This window comes from Mastacembelus armatus, chromosome 24 (genome assembly GCF_900324485.2).
Source record: "Mastacembelus armatus chromosome 24, fMasArm1.2, whole genome shotgun sequence".
NCBI lineage: Eukaryota > Metazoa > Chordata > Actinopteri > Synbranchiformes > Mastacembelidae > Mastacembelus > Mastacembelus armatus.
The window spans coordinates 13,779,079-13,797,919 of NC_046656.1; the positions used below are offsets into that span (position 1 = coordinate 13,779,079).

The following is an 18,841-nucleotide window of genomic DNA, read 5'->3' on the forward strand; positions in this document are numbered from 1 at the left end:
AGTCTGTAAATGTGCATATTACAAACAAATCTACAGAGACAAAAATATGAATTCTTGAGCAAGTATTAATTTGTTGTTTCTCTTTTTTCCAGTAAGTTGTGTAACGTTCTGGACCGCCTGAGTATGATAGCAGAGAATGTAGTCAAGAGAACAGGTTTCTACATTAACCGATCCGACTTTTACTGTCACACCCTGAGACCAGATGACAGGTGAGCCTTTTCTGATGCAGCTGCGCCAATTGTTTCTTTTGAAAACAGGGAACAGAAACTGATGCCAACTCGTTTGCATATTTCTATATGAAGCCAGCTGTAAACTAATATAAAACATATTGGGCTCTCTATTTGAGCTCTTAATAGTTCACTCATTTTTTTACCAAGAGAACTGTTTAAACTATTTGAAGTTACACTGTATCAAAGTGAAAGTGTAACAAATTGTGATATGTGAAAAACTAAGAAAAAGTGTCATGTGCCACACCACACCACTGTGTTTTCTGCATTTGTGTATCAAGGCTCATTTCTTCTAAAAGTGTGATTATCCATTTCTACACTATACATAGTTAGAATCATACATCAACTCTCCGGATCTGAATTCTTAATGGCAATTATGCCTGATGGCCGTTGTGTCGTGCAGTTTTCTGTTAACGAGCTTAGTAGATTGCCGTCCATGTACTTTAACGCATGGCTCTTCCATCGTCTTAATCATTTTATCCCAGCATTACTATTCTGTTACATAACCCAACAACTACACTACAGCCAGTATTTATTACCCTTTCTATTGCATTACCCAACTCTGTCTCACTTTTTGTAATACGCTCTTACTTTAGCGCATTTAAACAGACCCCCACTCCCATGCAAACACTCAAATAATAAAACCCTCATATGCTTTTATCCAGACATACTGATAATTTTGGTACCTCTCTCCTTCACCACATACATACAATAAACGAGCTCATGAATAATGATTGTAGATTTCATAACATTGTCTTTACATTTAGACATACATTTATTCAGACATCTACATACTTGATTCTTATAACATTTGGCTTCTTATTATACATTTTTGACACAGTAGGTTCATTGAGTTCATGCAGTGTAGAGATGGACTTTGCCTAAAACTTACCTTTTTTCACTATTGAATTTTATCTTCAGAGCTCCCCCTTTAAGCAATTTAGAGGCAGTTCTCAGAGTGATTTTTCTTTGCCATTGTTGTTTTTTGGAGAATACTAAAAAGAAAGTGATGAATAGCAAGTAGTATATTGAACTGGGGAAAAAGGACCACTAAAGACCGAAGGTCTGTGTATCCCATATCTGACTGCTTTAAAACCTAAAGCTTCTCAATGTGACATAGGACAGACATCACGGATAAGCTCAATATATTAAAATGGTATAAACGGCATAACATTTTTTCACTAAAGCTAAAAACTGCAAGCTATACATGAACATGTACCAACACCATGCAGTCTGTGATAAGCATGACCATTCATACATTAACACATTAGCAACTTGCATGTAAACAAAGGCCAAATACATGCTAGTGGAATTGGGAAAGCAATCTTCAAATATGCATGATTGAAACTTGTTTTTGCTGATGTAGAAGAAAAAGATGCGGGAGCATCCCTGCAGAGGAGGCGTGTTGATATGCACTTTAATGCTTTTGTCTGTTGCCAATATTCTTATTCTCTTAGTTGAATTAAATCTGATTTTTCAGGTGGGGGGATGTGGGTGGACACATCACAGCCAAAGGACGACTGCAGGTATGGTGTTTATAATGTTTTTGGTTTAACTTTGATCTTACACTCATATTTTTTTGAAAGAACCTAATTATTTGTCCAACTTTGTGACTCCTTTGCAGCTCTTGCTATGTGCAACATGTAAAAAAGAAGTATAATCAAATAATCTTTATCAGTTGAAAGACAGAAGGTTGTGAACCCACATATCAATTAATTGCAATGAGACATGTAGGCCAAGGAAATGCTTTTGTTTGTAATTTCAGAGGTGCATGGCATTCATAGTTAGTTGCATAACAAGGCTAATATGTTTATATTAAGCGACATAATGAGATGTTTTCTGAGTTTTCATAGAAACCTTGATTGTGTGTATAGTGGTCTTGGAATTATCTAAGCTGTTTACTATTTTTTTAAATTACTACCAGATCCAGAAGAACTGGGAGAAACCAGTCTACAGTTGATGATGTGATTCTACAAAGTGCAGTTTTGTTTTGTTTTTTTAACACAGTTTGTGATACACTGTCAGAGATACATAACCATTCTCTGAATTTATTAAGTGAGGTCAGTTAAGTTTTATAAATCTTGATCATTGTAGACTGGTGTGTTGCGGACCAACTGTGTGGACTGTCTGGACCGGACCAATACCGCCCAGTTCATGGTTGGAAAGTGTGCACTTGCCTATCAGCTTTATGCGCTAGGAATGATTGACAAGCCCAAGCTGCAGTTTGATACTGACTGTGTGAGGTAATACTTTGTAGTTTATTGTATGTATCACATGCAATACATGTATTGTAATCAACTAAAAATATTCATTTGATTGTTTATGCATGTGTGGGTTTTTAAAGTATTGTGCCCCAGATTTGCTGTGAAGGAAAGACTAAGACTAGAAAGATACAGCTACACCACTTGTCATGTATTTCACCATTATGTTCCTCCCTCTATCTGTGTCCTAGTCCTGCTAGAACATTGAAATTGCTTCTTGCAGCTCTAATTTTCCCTTAGGTCACTATGGAGAAGACCTAATCAAACTGTGTGGACCCCAGTGAATGCATCAAGGACGACCCTGAACTGTCACATGTTCGAATTGTGGTTTTTCTATTTTCACAGAGCCTTTTAAGCTACTGGAATTCTTTTCTAACTGCCCTTCAACATTCCTGATAAAGATTTTTTTTTCTTTAGTTATAGAAAAATTGTCATACACGTGATGCACATATCTGTCTTAAATATTTGTCCAGCTTATGTGTTTGTGTGTGTACTTCAGGTTATTTGAGGAGCTGTATGAGGACCATGGAGACACTCTCTCTCTGCAGTACGGTGGCTCCCAGCTGGTCCACAGGGTAAAGACCTACCGAAAAATTGCCCCCTGGACTCAGCACTCCAAAGACATCATGCAGACCCTGTCACGCTACTACAGCAATGCTTTCTCGGGTGAGTGTTACACAGACACACACACTCTTTGATCTAAATAAGCTTGTCTTCTTACACATCAGTTATGCACAAATATAATTAAGAAGGTAGCCATTTTCCCATTCATTTTATTCCAGAGTATGTCCATATTAAACCATGACTGCATACATTGCACCCAGCCTGCCTTCATGTCCCAGGTTACCACAAAAACACAGGCTAGGCCTTTGCATGCACATATAGACTACCTGACCAACTGCAGTAAGAGGACCTCCTCTGTTCCTTTTGGTTTTGACTGATTCATTTCATTCAGACAGATGGGGTCATTGGTTGGAAGCTAGGTAGTAATAGGAAAGTAGCAAATTGTTTACTGAAATGTCAAGTAAGAGAATCTCATATAATGCAGCACACACACACTCAATGATGCAATGCCCTACTGTATATCAGGTCTTATTAAATTGAAATTGGCTTCCCAAGATGACTGTAGCACCACTGCTAAGTTTGCGTCTGCAAAGTATACTGTATAAGGGCAAATAAATGCAAAATAATGGCACTCAGATTTACTTTTTGTATTTGGAGTAAATTTTACTTTTCCTACTCCCTCTTCATGTTCCATAATAAATTCCCCAAAGTAATACTCAGTATCTCTTTTTTTCTGATTCCTTTCGAATAATCCACCAGCATGCTCATTTCTTTGCGGTACATGCCAAGCACTCTCTGCCAAGCACTCTGACAGATTCTCTGGCCCACAAATACATTTTAGACCAACAGCACTAGCATATTGTGCAGCCTCTTGAACTTTTGGAGTATATGTGAAGGGATATTGTGTTTGAACACCATTGAAAATGGGAGGAAAGTACACTAAAACTGAACATAGCTGTTGACTGATTTTTAATATATGTATTTCATTCATATTGCATCCTTTGACATAAGGCTTTTTGTCAATAACTTCTTTTGCACATATGTATTATGCTCATACCTCATCCATAAAAGCTTATTTGTGATATATTGAATGAATCTCAGGGTGAAAATTACCTAGAGAAATAGCTTGATAATTTAATAAGACCAAATTCATTCTCTAATTACCTGACACGACTGTTGGAGCAGCATGCACGTGGATTCACAGTTAGAGGGTGATTAAATGGCACCAAACTGGGCAACATGCAAAACACGTACCACGTGCTGGACACACAGGCTCTCAGAGATTATCATGGTAGCTTCTCATAACCAAACATGTTGATGAGAGGTTATCAGGAGACTTTTTCTGTTATGATTTCCTGGATGCTAAATAACTTTTGCACCTTTAGCTTTATAATATCTCCCTTATATTTCTATATTTTTGTTTAACAAAATTTTCCTCTGCCTCCAGATGCCGACAGACAGGATGCCATCAACCTGTTTCTTCAGGTCTACCAGCCATCAGAGTCCAAGCCGCACCTGTGGGAGTTGCCCACTGACTTCTACCTGCATCAGAGCAGCACTATGGTCCTCCCCCAAGACAGACGCAGGTGCACACATACACTTGTGCATATACAAACACTTATTACACATACAGTACGTGCACAAATTTAAATAAGAACCTACTTACATAAACATACATAGTTCTAAATATAAAATAGTGATAACTGTATGTACTATGTATGTGCATTAAAAAAATGTATATGTACTTGATGAGGTGGGAAACACACATACACAACACCTCTTTCAGTCACTCTTAGTTGTTTGTTTTTCTGCTGATTGAATTTCTCTGTGGGATATCACTCACAAGAGATTAGCACCTGCAGAGCAGTTTCTGAAAATGACTCTGCCATGAATGTGGAGGTTCTGCATTTGGGTGGGTTTATTGTGATTGCTTTTGAGGTTGCTCTGGTTGCTTCACCTGGACAAGGGTGATATACTGTACAATAGCTTTGGTTGCTCCTAAAGCCCTGTGGGAAGCTGTATCATCTCAAAGTAATGTATAAATTACTGCAACCACTCCATTTTAGTGAGACATGATAATTCCTTTTACTCTCGTCATGGATATGAACTCCTGGTTTAGCTTCTCAGACTACACCAAAGGGTGGAGGTTTGGCTTAGGAAAATACAACAGTAATTATGGTGAATTATTGTTGAATTGCATATTACGTTTAGTTTAGTTCACAGACAATTAGAAGCCGTCATTTGTTTACCGAACACACCCGTTCAACCATCTCAGTTCTGGTGGGACAAAGTAAATCAACCTTTGGATATACTGGTTGAACCTCCTTTGGCAGCAATAACCTCAAATAAGTGCTTCCATGAGGTGTAGAGATCTAAATGTTTGAGTGTGTTATAAAAGTCAGAGAAGCTCTAACCGACATATCCAATCTTGTATCATTGATTACACTCAAGGTTTGCTAACTCCTGACTGTAATTAAGTTTTGTTGATGCTATGAGCTTAGAGCTTCACATACTTTTTCCTCTGACACTGTTGGTTTGTCACTTGGTATGTATTTACTTGTGCTTCAGTGCTGACCTTTGTATGCAAGTATTCATCCACAGTAACTCTGTCATTGTCATTTGTGTGCATTTGTGTGGGAGTGTACTAGTATGCTATTTGTATGTTTCCTTTCTTTGTACTTACATAAAAGTTGACCCAGTTTTTTAGTGCAGGGTATCTAGTTTTTGCAGCTACAATGGGCCAAGGTAACTCAGCCATTATTCCAAGAAATTAGCATGGTCTCGAGTTGAATTCATTTCAGCAGCCACACACTGCGCTTTTGCTCTCAAATTCATCTAAGTAGCACATCACACACTAAATAATAATCAGTGCATTCACTCAAATTGGTCATATTGAATAAAAGGCCAGTGTATTCAGGAGTTGTACAGTAGGTGGTCCAGTTTTGCCCATTTTCATATCTAGGTTATGAGAAGTCCCAGAAGAGAGTGCAAACTGCAGAAGAGATATCAGTCAGTGCAAAGAATTCTGTTTGGTTATTAATGCATTTGTGTTATCTTGTCTTTCTTCAGCTACACATTTTGGTGGTCAGAAGGAGTCCTGACCTCTCTTCCTGTACCCTATGATGAAGGTATATCTTCAGTATATCATATCTGCAACATCTATGATATGTGAAAGAGATAAACCTGATTTACACCTTATACCATTTATAAAAAACATTAAAAATGCTCTTTCTACAAAGAGTTACATGTGTGGTGATAAGCATTATAAATTTGTGATATTAGATTGGTCTGGAAATACTACTGACAGTATTCTTAAAGAATAATTCATATTTTTGTCACTATCAACAAATCAAATGGGGAAAAAAAACCCAAACTAAATACATTCCTTAGCCTGTGTGATTCTTCCCAAGCCCGTTCTTACATAATCTATGTAAGATTATGTAAACAGTTCACAAAAAATGTACTTTCATTTCAATAAAAGACCAAATTCTTTTTTCTAGAACAGTTAGGCTCTTTAGTTTTGAGCAAACATGACTCAAACAGGTGCAAATGGTGTATTTGTTGACAATATCTGACAGCTTTGATATGCTATTATTAATGGCAGCAGCACAATATATGGGGGACATCAGCAACATAAACTGGAGTGCCCATGTTTATAATAATGCAAAAACATGTCACCCATTGCAACGGCATGATTCACTGATGTGTTTTTAATAGTTTTTGAGCAACAAAGGACCTCTGTGGCACACAGGAGTAAGCTACAGCATATCAGGCTTTTGCTACAGAGGCAAGACTTGTTGGTTTAGTTTTTTTCAAGCAGCATGTTTATCATCAGACTCATATTTTATGTATGTAAATTAATGCCCAGTAAAGCTTGTTTTTCTCTGTTCTCCTGTGTGGATGCAGTCCCCTCCAAAAACACCATGACGAAGGTCAAAGTGAAGAGAGTAAACCGCTTTGATGAGAGTATTGACATCTATACAGAATTCTTTAAACCTTATGAACTCACCTCCTTTGACGACACCTTCTGCATTGCCCTGACCACATCTGCATGGTGAATACACACATATACACAAAACATTTTAAATAAAAGGTCTGGAAATGAAACGATTTTGTTGAAGGACACATGTAATGTGACAGGGTTGTAATGTATAAGCGGAGGCATATATTATTTTTACAACTAATAGTGAAGTCGTCAAATTTGCAAAGTTGGCCCAGATGTTGTTGATGAATAACTCTTCACCTAAAGGATGGAACAAACCTTTGTTCGCTATTATGGTACTGCAGGGCATCATCAAATGGGTTTTATTTTACTTTGTGTTCATAAAGGGAATTTATGCCAAAGACAGTTGGAGTGGATCCAAGTCCATTCACAGTTCGCAAGCCAGAGGAAACCGGGAAATCAGTGCTCAGGTGAGTGCATCTAAGTCAGTATTCATGTTCATTTGTGTTGTGTTTTTTTTTTTTTTTTTGATGTAATGAATCCCATGTCACTGTGCCCTCATACACATAGCTTCATTTGATATTGAATTCTCAGATAACCAAAAACAACACTCTGCCCCTTATCCTGACTTTGTTTTTACACACAGGGTCAAATTCACCGTTAATGGACTGTGTGCACACATACTTAATCATACCTGTTCACACATACCATTACTAAATATCATAATGCACTTTAGTGTTTTTACTTTAGTGATACGCTTTTTTAGGAAGCAAACATTATTTCTGATTTGCAGAGAAATTGACTGCCTAACTTATTTTTAGTACATTTGTTTTAGTTACTTTTAGTGATTTTTTAGGTCTTTGTTGATTTCAATTGTTGTGTGGCAGAGACTGTGTGTATGGGGGTGCAGATGTCAAATAGGAGGAACAGAAAACATGGATAGAATGAAAATGTTTTCTGAGCCAGAACTATGGCCACATGCTTTGAGGTTTTGATCTTCATACTGTCTTTGTGACATTTTTAAAGTGTGTATCAGAGACTTCAGAGATCTGGTACTTTTAGGGTAATATTCAGGTTTTTGTGGGGAGGAGTTGTGGAAGTACCAAGTTCAGTGCCATTATTGCTCCTATGAGCCCCAAAACACTACTGGGTAAATGGTTCGTGGTCTCCTAAATTAGAAATGCATTTGTATTGCAAATTTTTGCATTGCACTGAGAGTAAGAGGACAGTGTGTGTCATGCTGCACAGATGGGGCAAATTTATGATACTGGACTAAACCAAAAAATTTTGACTTACCTTGACATCTACTCGTATGTGTTTGTGCATATATTAATCTGTGCATGTCTGTGGATGTTGGCAGCAACAAGAGCAGTAAGGAGGAGACGCTGCTGCAGAGGAAGACTGCAGCCAGCGCACCCCCTCCCCCGAGTGAGGAGGCTATCTCCAGCTCATCAGAAGACGACTCTGAGGAGGACCGCGACGACGATGGATCCGTGTCCCAGCGCTCCACCCCGATTAAACTGCTGACTGAGTCTGGAGAGAGCAGTCGCACGCAGGAGGTATGAAAACAGAAAGAATCTACAGTAACTAAACTAACCCTGGCAGTAGGTTTACAAATAAAAATGCACACATCAAGTAAACACAAATACAGCGCAGCAATGAATGAATTATACATGAATTAATCTGATTTATTCCAATGACATGTAAACCAAAAACCTAGATTAGTATCAGTTTAGAGCTTTTTATTAATGTGAAGGAAAAAAACAGCAACCTATCAAATGAGATCCTCTCATGATTCAAGGGTATGTAATCTCCTCTAAGGACGTCAGGGAAATGTTGTAACAGTTAATGAGATGAAGCCACCTGCTTGTATTTTGGGGCTGAGGAGCATTTTGCATTCCAATTTGACTATATTACCCTGATTGTATTTTCTTATTCTCCACCTCCCCTGAGTCTCCCACAAGATATTAGCCCCTTGTTTCTGTTTGCGTCAGATGGAAGAAAAGACGTCAACTTAGTCAGAGTGAATGACGAGGGTTTCCAGAGCAGAGGGTCTAAAAATGTAGGTTTGTGTTATTGTTACTTTCAGGAAGAATAAAATAAAACATGGGCAATAACATTATTAATTTTTTCTCTTAGGAAGGTAATTATTTTTCTTACATTGAACTGAGATCATAATTGTGATATTCTTGTGTTAAAACTGGATCAGTAGTCCAGTTTATACTTCCGATTGTCTATATCATACAGACAACAACTTTATGTGTCACATTTGGCTGAAGTGCTTGATCCATACTGCCATGATGGCAGATGGACTAGATGTATGTTTATTGGTCTCTTTGAAAGTTCTCTTTGGAAAGCTGATTACAAATGTATTTCTCAATAAGCCACTTGATACCAAACGTTGGAGTTCCCATTTGTGGCACATTCCTGATTCCTTTTCATATGATTTCTGGTTGGTGCCCTTGGTGTGATCCAATTTGAATATAAAATAAAATCGAACTTTCCCCACTAAACTAAACAGAAACAATCTTCCAGATTTTGTACTGACTTGTGGGCAGTGTTCTGCACTGGTCTGACCTCTATGGCTTCCTCTTGCAATGCCCCTGTATCATTAAGGCCTGTATGTAGGACATTTGCAGAGGGATTTGGTCTGCTTTGAGGGCATCTATAAACATGTGATCACCTGCAGATGCCTTCCCTGCCTTAATGTTTTGATTGCTTATTTGATGTCCACTTTGATCTTCAGTATCAGAGATTCTTAGTGACCAGATCTGGATAAGAGGTCAGTTTTTGTTTTTTCATGTTTTTGTGTTGTTCGTATTATTTTACCTTTGTGTACAAAATACACAGGTAACTGTAAGTGAAAGTACAGTGACAAAATAACAAAATATATATGTGACATATTTCTAGTCTCTGTCACACTGTGTATCTATTTTATGTCTCACATAGACCAGTCACACTTTAATTGACCTAGTTTTCATTTCCATAGCAGGAAGAAATAGCACATTAAGCAGCACAGGCAATAGGTCATTGTGTCAGTAGGTCAGTGTGAATCAAGCGCACCAGGAAATCAGGATGTGTAAACTGTTGTTAGAAGCATGATTTACAGCCAAGTCTCTGCTTGGTTTGCTTTGACGGCCTTGGCACCTCTTGCTGTTTAAATTAAATCCCCTTTGGTCCTTAGATGAGGGGATTTCATCCATTTAATGATTAGAGTGGCACTTGTTCCACTGTCTTGCTCTTGTCAGGAGGTGACATTTTAAAGCTGTTGAAGCTGACCTCTCTCAAATGTTTTTTTAGCTACATGAGCAATATGGTTTTAAGTGTGGCGATGTCCATCTGTTCAACACTCGGATCTGGACTGGAATTTTGTATATTTTCTGTATTCCTGTTAGTTGTATATGTGTTACCCGATCTCTACACAAGAACTAAAATAACATAAGTTAGGAAGTATAACAATGGATGTGCCTTATAGCCCAACAAATACTTCACTTTATTCAGATTTGCAATACCTTTGGACAGTGTAGTCCTATCGTGCTCTGTGTGTACAAGAAGGCTTGAATTGGTATGAAATGTGAAGCTTTTCTTGCTTCCCATTTCTGGAACAACTGAACATTTTACCTGCCAGAAGAACATTCATCACATACTGTAGATAGATGATGAAGAATTCACAAATGATCATATCAGCTGTATTGTAGTCATATTTCAAAAACTTAGTTTGGCTTGATATAAACCAAGCATGAATCAAGACAAATTAAAAGGACCATTTTTGATCTGCTTGAGGCGTAGGGTTTCCCTCTCACTCTATCCATCTCTTTCCTCCTCCTGATTTATGACTTTTGGCTCTGTCTTCACTGGAACTTGAGCAAAGAGCTGGTCATGAATATTTCGGGCTGGACAGCTAGCTCACGTGTTGAGTTCACACTCTCACTTTCATACGTCTTGTGTAGCTGCCTCTGAGGCTGTCCCTGCGAACTGATCAACAGGGGTGCCAGCACAACACAAAATTGTTGAAATATTTAAGCATCTGATCATTATTGCATTTGCTATGTAATTACACATGCTCATTTCATATTCCACTTCACTTCAGCCGTACGTGTGCCCGCACATAAACATGGATGGATTTTCAATGTGTGTGGGTGTACTGCAAGTATGCGTTTACACATTGATCTGATACAGCTAGTTGTGGGCATGTTCCCATGTAATCTTGGTCTGTACAAGTGATCCTATGTGTGTGTGTGTGTCCGTGTGTGTTCACAGCTGCTGTTTCTTGGACATGGTCCTGTAACACCCTCATTTGTTCTCCCCTTCCCTGCAGCTCAGATCAATACAAATTCAGTGCCAATCCAATGCATTATGTTCAGCATATTGCTGCAGAGTGAGAAGTTGAAGATAACAGTGGCATAGCTGACTGTTTTATGGCCACTCCCATGCATGCTGTTACACAACAAGCTTCTCTCTGTCCTTGCAGGTTCATAAAAATAAAGTAAAACACTCTTAAAGGTTTTGTAATTTGTTCAAGAAATATTTTCAGAACCTTTTTAATATCTTGGAGAGTAATACATTTGCCTGGTTGGTTATGTTCAGTGTAATGATCACAACCACAATGTAGCACCACCCCTGCAATCTCACACACGACACAAGGAAAGATGAATTCATACTATTTACATGTAATTTCCACCCCACCACCAGCAGTTGGACACAGACAGTGACATTCCTCATAGCAGACAAACATTTTCCCGCTGATTCAGTCATCTGGTGCTGGTAAACACGTGTCCACTGCAGCCTCATTGACTTACTTCTACAAGTAGTTGCATTATAAGAGAACTCTTTCTGTACTCCACTGTTGTACTGAGGTATTACTGACCTTGTACATGAGAAAAAGGTTTTTTTTAAAAATAGCATTGAGAGGAAAAATATAAAAATATTTTTTTGTATCAAGATCACAGTGGTACTTGTCATTGTGGTTTGATGGGGTGTCTTGTTAAATCTTTATAAATGTATAATGTATATGTATAATGAAATATCACAATTTTTATATATTGGACATAATGTTGTTTCATTGAAGTTGTACTTTGCGTGCTGTATTTTCAATCAAATCTAAGTTGGTTGTCTATTGGAGTATGATTTTCCATTTCTATGTTATGGGATTAATTCATTTTATGTAAGTGCTTATTTGTGTTTTCATTTAATGTCACTTTGTGAACTCCGTGCCATTCTGCCTCTCATGTTAAGCCTTTCTGTCAGCATGAACCAGTCTGACCTTTCTGATCTGATCTCCTGTTTGTAATGACAATTATATCTCAACAGACAGTGTGTGCACAAACCCCAGGAGGGCACTGTCACTGAACATGAAACCACCTCATCAGACACCAACAATCAAATTACATTTAAAGTTGCTTAAATTACACTGCTCGGGCCATCCTAATTAGTGAATCAGTTGTAGCGAAACAGTTGAACCCAGTGGCCTTGTCTGCATGAATTTAAATTTGGAGTTGCAGCTACTTGTATATCTGTTTGGAGAAGCTGACATTACCTGCTGAACTATATCTATAATACTCTTAATAGTTTTAAAGTCATATTTGAACTTCAGTTGAAAGTGTTTTGTGTTTTTCCTCTCTCATTTACATATAACTTCTTACATTTCCCCTCTCACCTCTTCAGGAGATCCAGCAGCAGCAGACAGTTAAGGAGCCTTATGGACTCAATCTGGCTAAGTTTCCTGCAGAAAAAGATCTGCTAATTTATGAGAGGTAATGCACACAAGGCTGGCACACACATGCATACATGCACTTTTCAATATCACAATTAGTGCACTTTTTCGAATGATCTTTAAAGTCAGGCCATATAAGTTAATACTGTAAATAATGCAAATGTTAAAGTATACCTGATGTGGATAAAATTTCTATAGATTTGCAGGTATTTTAGTATGGAATATAATTCACATCACTTGCATTAAAGTGTACTGTATGTGCTACATAATAAACAAAAAATAAAGTATTGATGGATGTTACTAACCAGAGAAAGTAACAAACACACACACACTTATTTTGGGTAGATGTGACATGTCTCATGCTGTGCCTAGCAACTGGAGCTGGCTTATGTTTGTCTGGCCTTCAGCTCTCAGAATAATGTATGTCTAACATGTTATTTTGGTGTCACGTTGAAGCAAACGCCTGCAAATGGAAGAGCTCCAGGTTCATTTTCTGACTACCACTGCCCATTGAACTGTTGCTGAGGAAAATGCTTTCTTTTTATTGTTATTGACAATGTACCCATTGAGGCAGAGAGGGGAGGAACAGTCAGTGTCAGCAGCCTCCTCAAGATGATACTGGTCATTTTGCAAAAAGGACATTGTCACCTTCACCCTTCTGAGTGCATCGCACTTCTGACCTCAGTGCTCTTTGTCCACCTCTCCCTTCCTTCACCTCTGAGTTTGATTTTCTGTTTCATTCTGTTCTCACTCCCCATATGCTCTTCACCACGTCGATGAGCTACAGTGAAGAGCCCTTGTAAAGCTGTGAAACACAGATATCTGTTCTTTTGGATACAAACAGAACATTTAATACAGTATGCATTTGATGACTTAATACCTTTTTTCTCCCACACTGTTGTCCTAAACCCACTGGAGATAAATGGTCCACTCTGTTTCGGTACCTGTGTGTGTTTTTGTCTACAAAGCTTTTTTTGACTCCTCAGACTTCTCCTGGGACTTATCCACGGTTTTAAACACAAACATGCAGTAATGTAAACAATGGTAACATCAAGCCATCTTATTGGATAAAAAATTACAAGATTATCTTGTAGTGACCTAAGATGCATCTGCCTGATTCTGATTAGTGCTGCAAAGGAATGCATGCTAAAACCTACCTTGTGTTGCTGATGATTTCTATTTTTTAGATTTGTGTTTCAGCTGAATTTTAATAGCAGACCCAGTTTTGAGGTGTGATTGAAATGAGGGAGTTGATGAAATAAAAAAAAATCCAAGTTGCAGTGAAGAATGTTGTTCATATCTTCCCACTGTAGTGGCTCATAATGCAAATGAAACAGCATTCATTATTGAGGATGGAAGTTGGAACAGCTCCAAGCATGTTAGCTGCAGCAAGAGCTCCGCTAATCAATGCATTAATATTAACAATCATAAGCAAGAGCCCAAGGGGAAGGCTCAACATTGCATATTGTTGTGTCTTTGAGGGAAAAAAAATGGCCTACAGGGAAATCTGAGCCTTGATGATAATGTGTACTGAATATTGCAGATATCACCTTACATGTTTAGCTCATCTCTGGGTATTTTTATACAAGAATAAACAATAACAGCTTGAAATTTATAGGGTACTTAAGATATTATATACACCATCACCCAATTACCTTCTGTTAATTGCTGGGATGGGAGGGGCAAGTGGAACAGACAAACATGTATTGGCTTATTTTGTAGAAATGTTTTTCTTTTTTGTCTCTTCAGGTTTGCACATCTGGGTGAGAGCCAGCACAAAGTAGAGAGAACTGAACACATAAACCTGGCAAACATCATCTGCTTGTGAGTACAACATGTGACCCATTAAACCAAAACTCAAACTAAAAAAAAAAAAAATATGTACCCAAACTCACTTATCCTCTCTCATACATAATGTTGAGCATTACCTTTCAATACTGTTTTGTAGTTATAATCCAAACTTTTTACATACCACTCATTTGCAGCAGCCTTTTGACAAGTGAACACAGTTACTTGCCCTACAGTAAGTGGTCTCTAGGGAGGCTGCTATCTGTGCTGCCTAATCTTCATGTCTTCTAACCAACCACTTTCTTTAGTTCTTGTCATCCCTGCTATTTCCCAGTTAGTCTACCCATCACCGTCCTGCTCACTGCAGCTGTGACCCAGCGGGTCATAGACTTGAGTGGTTTTTTTGTTTTGTTTTTTTTTCTCCTTGCAGCAATATTCAAAATTCAAGCACACGTGGGATGGCAATGTGCAGCCATACAGACACATTAGCAGTTTCCCTCTTTGTCTTGCTGTCTTTGTTTCTGGCTCCAGCTCTCTCGCACACATGCACACTCACAGACAGCATGTCAATAACACAATTTCTCATCAAGCCTCCTCAAAATATCTATTCTTCTGAATTCTCTCTTTTGCCCTTGCTCTTTCCCCATTTTCTCCCTTGCCCTCACACATACTATGTCTATTTAGCTGAAGTTGCGGCACCAGGACTCAGATCATACAGGCTACATGAAGAGTTAAAGGGTTACCAGCGTAATTAGGAGCTCTTGTCTTCATGCCAATAATAGTTTAATAGTTATCAAAACATTTCACTTAAAGCCAGAAATGGAAGCATTGTCTGAAAAGTTGGGGATCACTGACCAGCCAACAGAACCAATAGAGCCAAGCAGTTAGCACGTCAAGTTATTTTCACGCACACAACGCTGCTGTGCTGTCAGTATGAAAGAAATCATATTAATACCTGCCACTTTTAGTTTCCCTCCATGCTGTCTTGTTTTCTTGTAGTTAATAAAGACAGTGATGCGGCCCTGGCCATACACTTACATGCTGGATGTTGTCTTACAGGGATAAGGTGGAAGTTGTTGACTTGAGAGAAAAGAAGTGTGCTGTCTGTTTTTAGAGGGAACACATGAAGAAAGGCATTTTCTAGTTTAGCACAGAGGAAAGTTATTATATGTCACACAAAGGTGGAAGACTTTTGTATGCAAGAGCAGCCTCAGTCAGCGTGGAATCACGATATCTTTTCATTCCTGTTCAGTTTGCATCTCTCCCTGCCTCTTCACCTTTCATCACTCTGGCCATTCATTAGTCCATCCACCCGCTGCTGTCGTCCTCATGTCGGGTGCACAGGGTCTGGCAGGTGTGTCTGTTGTTGTGCAACAGTGCTATTCTAAGATGCTGTTACAACACCCCAAACATGTTCTCACTGTTAAAAGCCCTTTAGGCAGTCATCCCCCCTCTGTGTAGTTCCTCTGTTGACCTATCAGGTGTAAGCAAAGCTGACTCAATTGTGTTGATAAAAGCAGAAAGGATATGAATACTGTGACAGATTTCTGTTGAAAAGCATTAGTGAGGTATGGTGACTTGTGTTAAATTATAAAGAGATAGGCCTGGATTAATGGGCAGCTGTGACTGACTAAAAAATATTTATTTTCTTTAAAGTGATTATGGGTAATAAAGTGTTTGTGTTTTTATTTTTAACAAAGCATTCTTCATGGTGTTCACTTTATACATAGCGGACATGATGTTTTCCAGTCTGATCTACATTTGTGACACTGTATGAAGGAGGCAGGGGTTCCCCTGCTTCACTCTACAGCTCATGTCACTTGGCACAAATCAAGACTTGCAACAGAATAGACTGGAAACATTTTTAACACATAAATAGTGACATACATGAAGCATGTGACTTAAACGGCAGACAAAGACATCAGATCTGTGTGGAGCAATGAGGAGACTGGTTCACCAAATATAAACGCCATGTTTCCATCATTTCTTCTACATCCTTTTTCACTGTTTGACACTTGACTCTTCAGATTGCATCATTTTCTTGGACCCTCTTCTTCTGCAAGAGATTAGTTATGCTCAATTAGAAAATGACTGTTTATATGAATGAACTGACCCCCTAAATTTAAAAAAAAAAAAAAAAAAAAAAGTCAAAACCTGACTTCAGCCTGTCCATCAATGTAAACATGATGAATCATATGTTGAAACCGTATTCTGTGATGTCTCTTTTCTGTGCCTGGTCAGTGTTTATCAATTTCATCATTCACCTCAAAGCCTTCTCCATCTACCTGAGTCGCTGCTGTGGCTTTGATATAGCCAGTTGTCAAGGAGGCTTTTTTGTAAATCAGCCATGTGTCTGAGCAGCTTCTCACTGTGGCCACAGCTGCTGTTGAACTGGCTGAGTGAGCTGATGACCCGACAAGCACGCTGTTGATAATCCACCCTGACTATGATGAGACATGTTTTAGAGACTAGTTTCTGCGAAGAGATGAGTAATTCTCCTGTAAAAACGCTCGTCTCTGCCATCCTCATGTTGTTTCCATTAAAAGCTTTCTTAATGACCCACTCTCTGCAGCAAATTTTCACAAGATGTTGGATGCTGTAAAACATTTTTTTCTGTAACATGGGGTATTTTTGGATCATCTAGTGACAACTATAGAAAGTAATATTTTCCCCTGTTAAAATTAAACTTGTTTTTCCACCAACACGTGAGTTTCAAATCATTTGGCACGCTCATCTTCTTTTTCTCTCCTTCTCAGAGAGCCAGTGTCCTGCTTCCCTGGAGACAGCATCTACGCCGCTTGTCCTCCGCAGGTGGACAGACACAGTCATGATGTGTTTGAGAGCCATGTGATGACAGGTCAGGGTCAGGTGAGGGCGCTGTGCAGGGACGACATGTTGACATACAGGGAATATATCAAAAACAGATACATGTGAGACACAGTCGACATGAACTGGTTGTCTGTTACTAATGTGCAAGGCCAGTACGATCAGCCACAGTGTTCCTCCTTTTAGTTTCTGAAGGTTGTGACTTGTTTGCCGCTACAGAGCAAGAAAAGTTATCTTACATCTGCAAATCCATTTGGGTTTAAATACCCAGCTCTTACATTACTGTTAATAATAAGATGATGGTACATGAACACCCCATATATCCTCTTGTTTGGACTGAACTATGTTGTTTGAAGTTATTTTTATTAAAGTTATCTGTGTTTCAATAGCTTTAAATATATATTGTTTTCAGTTTGTTATTCAATCAATCATGGCTTTGTGTTATTTTAATGAATTAGTTAATTAGCTCTTTATAAAAAAGTTTAACTATATGTACATTTCAAACATGTAAATTGATGTACAGTAAGTTGTTTCAGTTCTTATATATTTCAAATCTCTTGGTTCTATTAATATAATGGAATATAATAGTAGGCCCCAAGATGTGCTCTGAGTTTTGATTTTCTTTCCTTGTGCTCTTTCATTAAAGCTGCATTTTTGGTTCATCTGCTGACCAAACACATCACCCATAGGTTTTATCCACTCTTACTAAATTCCACAATGATGATGTTTTTTCTAAAAACATTTCTGTGATGCCAGATGATTATTGTTTACAGTGGTTCTAAATTAAACTTTTATTTATTAACATGATGTGAAAGATTTAATTGCTGCTATCGGTAAGTGGTTTTTTTTTTTTTTTTTTTTTTTTTTTTACACTACATTTTCCTTTATGCCTTCTTGCTTTCATGTTGAAGCCCTCTTGTTCTTCAGTCTTTTGTACATGAAGAAAGTTCTCTCATTCCTTCTTCACCCATTATGCATCATGTTCACTTTTGTTCTGTCTATCACACTGTTTCTTTTCTCACACGTCTCTCATGCTCTTTTAGTACTCAGCTTTCAACCACAGGTGTCAGAAAATGTGAAATGTGATGAAGGTTTTCTTTCCTGTAATACACATACACATTCAGTCAGCATACTTACTGTGCACTGGTCTCTGCATCAGTGCCTCGTGAGCCTGAGGAGGAGGGGGAGCTTCAGCATGTGATGTGAGGGAAATTAGAGGAAAAATAACCTTTTTTTGCTGTATTTAAATTCAAATTAACTCAGAGAGACAAGGAAATATATTTGGTCTATCTGCCATCATCCCTTTTCAAACCTATAATTATAACTTGGCGATTTTAAGCGTACACTTACTGAATGCAGTAGTGACACATGTCACCCAACGTGAAGACAACCTCTCCGCTGACTCAGGAGACTACTTTTATTTTTATCTTAAATTGTTATGTGAATTAGACCTGGACCATTAATGAAGTCTGCTGTGCTTTTGATTTAACCCAGGATGCTTTCATTGGTCTTCGATGCT

The 18,841-nt window shown here is 38.3% G+C and overlaps 1 protein-coding gene across 5 annotated transcripts in view; it reads left to right on the top strand.

The window, feature by feature from the left end:
* The window catches only part of fig4a (FIG4 phosphoinositide 5-phosphatase a), a 34,727-nt gene extending 16,603 nt beyond the window's left edge, over positions 1–18,124 (top strand). For all 5 annotated transcript variants that reach the window (XM_026319172.1, XM_026319169.1, XM_026319173.1 and 2 more), the window contains exons 13-24: positions 93–209; positions 1,708–1,753; positions 2,322–2,470; positions 2,988–3,154; positions 4,500–4,638; positions 6,122–6,180; positions 6,959–7,106; positions 7,382–7,465; positions 8,356–8,554; positions 12,660–12,748; positions 14,458–14,532; positions 17,253–18,124. In XM_026319172.1, the coding sequence (XP_026174957.1) occupies positions 93–209; positions 1,708–1,753; positions 2,322–2,470; positions 2,988–3,154; positions 4,500–4,638; positions 6,122–6,180; positions 6,959–7,106; positions 7,382–7,465; positions 8,356–8,554; positions 12,660–12,748; positions 14,458–14,532; positions 17,253–17,430 (1,450 nt within the window). In that variant the 3' untranslated portion in view covers positions 17,431–18,124. The remainder of the gene's footprint in view (positions 1–92; positions 210–1,707; positions 1,754–2,321; positions 2,471–2,987; positions 3,155–4,499; positions 4,639–6,121; positions 6,181–6,958; positions 7,107–7,381; positions 7,466–8,355; positions 8,555–12,659; positions 12,749–14,457; positions 14,533–17,252) is intronic.
* The last annotated feature ends 717 nt before the right edge of the window (positions 18,125–18,841 follow it).